General features: G+C 44.5%; 1 protein-coding gene across 1 annotated transcript; it reads left to right on the forward strand.

Moving 5' to 3' along the window:
• On the forward strand, positions 1-4,441 carry CYTL1 (cytokine like 1). Its single transcript, XM_077137112.1, has 4 exons — positions 1-144; positions 1,773-1,817; positions 1,993-2,121; positions 3,803-4,441. Exons 1-4 carry the CDS (start codon positions 1-3, stop codon positions 3,884-3,886), a joined length of 402 nt encoding a protein of 133 aa, XP_076993227.1. The 3' UTR covers positions 3,887-4,441.
• Positions 4,442-7,601: the final 3,160 nt, after the last annotated feature.

Here is a 7,601-nt window from a genome sequence, read left to right on the forward strand (position 1 = left end):
ATGGGGTCCTGGCCGCTCCCGCTCCTGCTGCTGCTGCTGCCACCCCCCGCGCTCCCTGCGCCGCCGACCTGCTACTCCAGGATGCTGAGTCTGAGCCAGGAAATCACCAGCGCCTTCCAGAGCCTGCAGGCCACCGAGCCCTCGGTGAGTGCTCCCTGCCCAGCACCCCAGAGTAGGACAGGGCTCGAATGCCTTCGATCTGCAAGCAACAACAGAAAAGGTTTGGGGGGATTTTCCGGGGTAAATGTTAAGAGCAAGAGTATTTGTGTCTTATTCCCATCTTTATTAAAGACAATACCAGGGGGGTGCTTTTTTATTTTTTAATACGAGAAAAAATGTTCAAAGACAGCACTGTTTTTGTTTGCAACTTGCTAGTAAATATCAGAGGACCTGCCGCCAAAGGTACAAAAACTCATTGTAGAGTCTAGAACTTCAGAGTTGAAGGCGAGGAGAAGAAGCTTAGGCCTTCCCTTCAGAAGCCAGCTCGTGAGAAGGTGGGCTGAGGGACCACTGGGAACCGGCTTCAGCCTGACCCTTTGTAACTCAATTTCCACATTTGTGAAAGGTGATCGCTGTAGCATCTGCCTAGGGTGGCTGCAAGGGTTAATGTTCCTTCAGAGGCAGGCCTGGCCTGGGGGGACCCCATAAACAGCTGTTACCATTTGAAGAGGAAGCCTGGGGAGCTCAGAGAGAGGGGAAGTCCCAAAGGGCCCCGGAACTAGCACCCGGGCTGCCTGGCTGCGGATCCCTGCAGAAACAAAGTGCAATAAGCTACCTTAAAACTTCCGTACAATTTAGAAATGCCACTTGTAAAATGCTTCAAAGAAGATATGCTGTTTCTCAGATGGGGTCAATAAGACCCTAAAAAACACCTTTATTTTATGTTCTTTTTAGAAGTTAAAAAACATGTAATTTTTCCTAATTATAAGAGTAAAATACTCTGTACTTGGGAAGTGCACAAAGAACCAAGCAGAAAATGGATATTACCTGCAATTCTGCCACCTAGAGGTAGCTGCTACTATAACATTTGGGAGAGCATTTCAATTTTTGTCTATGAAGAGGTGTTCAGATACACACGCGGGGGTTGGGGATGGCCACGTGGATAAAAACAAAATTTAGATGAAACAGCACAAGCAGTTTTGTGATCTACTTCTTAACAAGACCATCCGATAATTTAATAATTCTTTTATAACAAACTTTGATTGTGTAGCTGCACCATAACTTGGCCAACAAATTCCTTGTTGTTGATTATACAGTGCAATCATTTTTTTAAAAAAACCTGATTTTTAAATGTCAAAAAAAAAATACACAGGCTGTGAACTGCAGAGCTGGAGGGAACTGAGAGATTAAGTGTTTCTAACTCTAATTTCACAATTGGGAAACTGAGTCAGAGGGAGGGAGGGGCCTGGCCCAAGGTCACACCAGGGATAACTGGCAGGAAAGGACTATAGCCTGAGTCTTCTGGCCTCCCGACCTGCACAAAAAAAATAAAATAAAATAAAGCAATATAAAATTACAGAGAGGGAGAGTGCAGAAGCAGTTCTCTCCCTCCCAGTAAAGGATATAAAGGTTAAATTCTAAATGCGACTCTTGGAAGGGCAGTTTCCCCATTGCTGGAGGAATGTGGTACAGGAAGTCAGAAATCCCAAGTCATGTCATGACATCAGGGGCCTGGGGTGCAGAACCTCACCGGCTCTGGCTGTCTTGAGGCCAGGCAGACAGCCTCCTATGACAGGCTGAGGCTGTTACATGGGGCGTCTCCCTTTCTGCAGGAGCCGTGCGTGAGATACCTGCCCAGGCTGTACCTGGACATACACGTAAGTGGAATGTTGCTGCCTGGGGGTGAGGAGACTTGCCTCTGCTCTGAACTGCTGCTGCCTGGGGTGGAGTGGGGCAGAGTTCCCAGCCAGAAGGAAGCAGGAGCCCCAGCTCCTTCCCTCCAGTTGCTCACATTTCCCTGCACCCTCACTGTTTTGCCCCGCCCCCCTCCAGAATTACTGTGTGCTGGCCAGGCTTCGGGACTTCGCAGCCTCGCCCCAGTGTTGGAAAGTGGCCCCTGTCGACGATCTGAGGAACAAGGTGCGAAAACTCTACACCATCATGAACTTGTTCTGCAGGCGGGTGAGTACGAACCTTTGGAAGTCCCTTTTCTGCTCGTTTATCAGCCAAGGCTTTGTGAGCTTGTAGGAGAGGAGGGCTGAGCAAGGGATGGGGGTTCAGCCAAGACTAAGGCAAGAGGTCCAGCAGATGTGGGGGCAAAACCGAGGCTGCACATCAGCCCTACAGGACCACTCTGCCAGAGCCAAAAGATAGGGCTGAGTCTGGGGCTGGGGGGTTCAACCTGAAGGTTCTGGAATTTCAAGAAGGAAGAACTCCCTAAGCACTGGTGCCGGGGGAGATTCCCCAGAGGATGGGGCCTCTTTGAGTATGCTCTGTGACAGGTGGATCTGGAGGGAAGGGGGCAGAGAACTGCAGAAAATCAGCACTAATTAAGATGCACAAAGTCAAATTACATGATCCTGGAGGTACAGTCTTCAGCATCAGGCAAACTTGTCCTCTCGACTAGGTCCTCCTGCTTCCCAGCAGGGACTGTCCCTCTCTGAGCTGCAGTCTCCTTCTTTAGGAACTGGGGACATCATAGTGTGCCTCTCATTAGATCATTGGGAGAGTAATAATAATTACCCTCATACCATGTGCCGGGCACTGTAGAAACTGTTGATTCTAGAAACACTAAAAGGGGGATATATGTAGAATTTTAGCTTTATGCTGACCCAAAGTGAGCCCTCGAAAAATGTTAATAATTAAATAAAATTACAAGTTATTTGTTATGCATTAGCACTCCACGTCCATTCCCTCGTCAGTCCCCTCTGCTCTTTGGAATTAAACAGGAAGATGCTATAATTATCCCACAGTCTGATCAATGGTGTCATTGAGTAAAGTGTTTGAAGGTGGAATTTGATGTTGTTACTCATGGCATATCCTAATGCCTGGTCCAGAGTTCTTGCTCAGTAATTAAGATGCATTCATTCATTCACTCTCTCATGCATCCGTTCATCCATCCATCCAACCAGCCACCCATCCATCCATCCATCCATCCATCCATCCATCCATCTGTATATCCATCCATCCATCTAATCAACCAATGTATGAGTTATTAGTGCTGAGGGAAAATTTAAAATCAGCTCCTTTTCAATTTTTAAAAGGAATTGTTCTAGTTTGCTAGCTGCCGGAATGCAACACACCAGAGATGGATTGGCTTTTAGTAAAAGGGGATTTATTTTGTTAGTTCTTCAGAGGAAAAGCAGCTAACTTTCCACTGAGGTTCTTTCTTATGTGGAAGGCACAAGATGGTCTGTGCTGGCCTTCTCTCCAGGCCCCTGGGTTCCAACAACTTTCCCCGGGGTGACTTCCTTCTGCATCTCCAAAGGCCTGGGCTGAGCTGCTAGTGCTGAGATGAGGAATGCCGAGCTGCTAGGCTGTGCTACATTGCGTTCTCTCATTTAAGCACCAGCCAATTAAGTCAAATGTCACTCATTGCAGCAGACACGCCTCTTAGTTGACTGCAGATGTAATTAGCAATAGATGAGGTTCACGTACCATTGGCTTGTGTCCGCAGCAACAGAACTAGGTATGCTCACCTGGCCAAGTTGACAACTGAATCTAACTAACACAGGGAGAATAAGTTTTCACAAAAAAGGGGCACAGTGGAATGGTCTCTGAGGATATCCAGGAGTCCGACAGTTGCATATGGGCTTGGCAACCACCTTCAGCTACATTTCTGCTCTTCACACATCTTTTTCAGGAGTTGGTGTTCTTGTCAGATAACTGCAATGCCTTGGAATACCCAGTGCCGGCGACCATGGTCCTGCCAGAGGGTCAGAACTAAGGCAGCGCAGACCAGAGAAAGAACCCAAGGGGACTGCAGTTTCATCTGTTGTCCAGACTTAACTCGCTAAAACCTCAGCCCACAGGTGTCTCTGCTACTGTAGCATCTGAAACTGTCACTTGTCCCTCTGTCTTCTGGAAAGCAGAGCCCAAGGCTCCTACCCAAGAACCTACTTTGAGCATAGACTTAGAAGCCTCATTTCGCCTTGCCCCAGAATGGTTCAATACACAAGCATGTTTTATTTGCTCACTAAGAAGAAAATGGCTAATGAGCTTCTCTTTTAGAACAACTACCTTGAGAACAAGCAAAGCAGTGTGTTTTTATTATTGCTTTAATGAAGTAGTTGTACCATTTTTCTTTCTTGATAGGAGCCTGCTTACATTTAACCAAGTTTCTATTTTACACTTTCTCCCACCAAAAGCTTCCATTACAGTTATCTTTCATTTTTAAAGAAATTATAATGCTTTTTAGGATGTATTTGCAAGATCATTAAATAATGTTGACAGGAGCCACTCTTTCTTTGAAAGGTGATGAAACCAAATAAAGAATGCCTTTATAGTGAGAAACGTGTGTCCTCCTGTATTTATCCAATGTGAATATTAGTGTTTCTTTCATGCTGTGCCTGGAAGTTCCTACTCTTAGCAACATGCATCTGCCTCTTTCTTTCCACCAAGCTTGGATATCTCTAGGTCTGCTTCAACCCATTCTGCATGGATGTCTGTCCTGAAAGCATTGGGAGATGCGCCAGTTCATGCTTGAGGACACAGCCTATCTTGCCCCATACCTGCAGGAAGGGCATTACCTGGCTCTTATCACAAAAAGCTTATTGACTCCTCAAACCCAGGCAAAGGTGTTGTAGGAGGCTAAGGCTCATGTAGGATGAGTTACCTGCCTTAGGCCACCCGCTAGTAGGTGGGGGAGCCTGGATCAAACTCGTGGCCATGTAACTTCAAAATCCCACATTGTCTCTCTGTAGGTGAAAACATCCTTATTCAATTGATTTATGACCCCTGCAATAACATCTCAGTTAAGTAACTGGCCGGTTAAAAAATATTCCAGATGTTGATTTTCTAAGTTAATCCACATGGCTATATTGGGGGCTTTTCTTTTCTTTTACTCTCTTCCGCACATGTGCATCAATATTTTCCTCCTTGATCTTAGGCTCCTCTGACTTCTCAACTGATTCATGAGAATGATTTATTAAGTTTTTATTTTCAAGTTAGACATATACGTGTACAGAATCATTTTGTCAAAAGAGCTACCCTTTGCAAAAGAAAATTACAAAGTAGCTGACTCTCCTACCACCTCCACCACCAGCCTCTATTATTCACCAAGATGTGTCAGATATTGTATATGCAGACATGGTGCCAGGCTCATGGCACACACTAGCCCACTTCACCCTCATGATGACTCTGCAGAGAGGACACAATCAACCCAGATTTACAGCTGAAGAAACACAATTCAGAGGTTATGTGATTTCCCCAGTCAACTAAGTGATAGCTGAAGGGATTACAAATAGGCAAATGCCAGAAGAATCTTCATTTCATGCCTCTGCTAACCCTTTGCTATTTCTAAGTAGTGAAGTAAACCATTGAGGACTAGGAGGTATCTGAACATCTCAGATAAGTATTTATTTGTTTGTTCATTTTGTCACTATTTTTCCAGTGCTTACTATGAACTCAGCAGGACTGAGATGAAAAGAAAAGTTTCCTCCTTGTAGATTAGCAGAGGATACATTGGCAAAAATCTAGAAGACAGAAAACGAAGGAGCAAATAATTCTGCCTAAAATGGGGCAGAAAGGTTTATTAGAAGGTGTGGAATTTGAACAAGATCTTTGCAATATAATTAGGTGCTTGTTAAGCTAAAGAGAAGTAGAAGATACAGCATAGCCAAAGGCTGGAGACTTCAGGTGAAGGCAAATGCCTCAAACATGGCTGTGTGGTCAAAGGAAATCAGAAAGTAAAACTGAAATGTACTGGGGTCAGGGTGTAAATAATACTGACTAATGGTAAGGCCAAGCCAAAGACAGAGTGTCTCTGTCCTGCACCAATTGTGTAATGTGGCTCACATAATGGGGATTCCCACAAAAACGTTAGGACCCAATAGTTGGATCAATTCAGATTTGGATCTGATTGTCAATTCCTGAAGGGATCTCCTTCGTTTGGTCTTCAAAAACAACAAAATAATACTAGACCGTTATCAAACTTGGACTCCTTCTTTCTTCTCCATAGCCAGCTGATTGACCTCATCGTCTTGGTATCTCTTGACTTCTCCATTTGCTCTTTATTGTCTCAGAAGTGGCTCAGAACTTTTTCAGAATATCCACAATGTATAGCCTATGACCAAGATTCATTCTTCTGATGGTCTTACCCCATTATTTGCTCTTTTTTTCCCAAATGAGGGCCTTCCCGCCACTGATTTTCCTTCCCCAAGGCTGGAGGATTTTTTCTCATGAGATTATTAGTTTGTATAGCCTACATTCTCCTTCTTCAACTGACTTAACTCACCTAGTGAAACAAATCAAAAGCACAGAGGTTGGTGAGTCCAGAGGTTAAGACGAAAGACTTTCAAGCCAGTCTGCTTCATGCAGAGCCCAGCTCTGCCACTTATTAGCCATGTGTCGGTGAGCAATTTACTTAGCCTCACTGTGCTTTGGTTTCCTCATCTGTAAAATGGGAATGATGATAATACTTACTTCATAGGTACATAGGTCCTTGGGGGGTTACATGAATTTATATGTAAAGCACTTATAACAGTGACTGACACATAGTAAGACTCTAATTAGCTGTAATTAGCATCAAATGTCAACTCAGTGATTGCTTCAGAATCCACTTTTGTTCATCAAAGTACCTGCAGCATAAAATGCCATGTACTCCCTTTTCCAAGATAAGATCATTCCAATTTAAGGTAAACCCCACACCTAACCTCCCACCTGGACAACAGCAATGGCTTCCTGACAGGTGTTATCCTCCTCCCTCCCTCCAAATCCATCCTCCACCCAAGAACAAGAGCAGTCTTTCTAGGGTGCAAATCTATTTGCATTATTTTTCTGCCTAATTCCCATAAGGCTCACCTGATCTAGCCTTGGCTTTCTCCCACCACTATCCACCCCCCAACTTCTTCTCACCCCATATATAGAGAGAGAGTGAGACATTTCTCTAGGCATTTCAAACCAGCATTTCCTGAATGTAGCACGTTTTTCAGATCTCCATGGCTAAGCAAGTTCTGAACTGTCTTCCCACCTCCCCTTGAAAACCTCTAGAATTCTTCCATCTGATTAAGAGTATAACTTTAACTCTGTCTTTTGCTGGTCCCTGATAGAAGCAACAACTCCCTTTTCAGGACTATCTTTTTCTCCCTTGTACTTGTTATACTTTTATACTCATCATAATCATTATTGAATTTGACCCTGTTGATCACTTCCTCTTCTTGATGTGCTTTCATCACTTGGTGTCCAGGGCACCACCTCACCAGTTCTCCCACCCCACTGGCTGCTCTTCTCCATCCCCTCTGCTCATTCCTCTCATTCTTTCTGACCTCTCATCACTGTTGGGATCTAGGCTCAGCCCTCAGTCCCCTCTTCTCCTCCATTGCATTCACTCTCTTGGTGGCTCCATTGGTCATAGCTTTAGATGCTGTTTTAGTTTGCTAATGCTGCAGAATGCAATATACCAGAAATGGGTTGACTTTTATAAAGGGGATTTATTAAGTTAC

This window comes from Tamandua tetradactyla, chromosome 19, assembly GCF_023851605.1.
Source record: "Tamandua tetradactyla isolate mTamTet1 chromosome 19, mTamTet1.pri, whole genome shotgun sequence".
NCBI lineage: Eukaryota > Metazoa > Chordata > Mammalia > Pilosa > Myrmecophagidae > Tamandua > Tamandua tetradactyla.

What these genes read in the sequence shown, in the direction of transcription:
- CYTL1 (XM_077137112.1), top strand. Translation starts at nt 1, where the DNA reads ATGGGGTCCTGGCCGCTCCCGCTCCTGCTGCTGCTGCTGCCACCCCCC. An exon ending in GGCTGTACCTGGACATACAC is followed by an intron (nt 1,818 to 1,992) that starts GTAAGTGGAATG and finishes GCCCCCCTCCAG; the next exon opens with AATTACTGTGTGCTGGCCAG. An exon ending in TGAACTTGTTCTGCAGGCGG is followed by an intron (nt 2,122 to 3,802) that starts GTGAGTACGAAC and finishes CATCTTTTTCAG; the next exon opens with GAGTTGGTGTTCTTGTCAGA.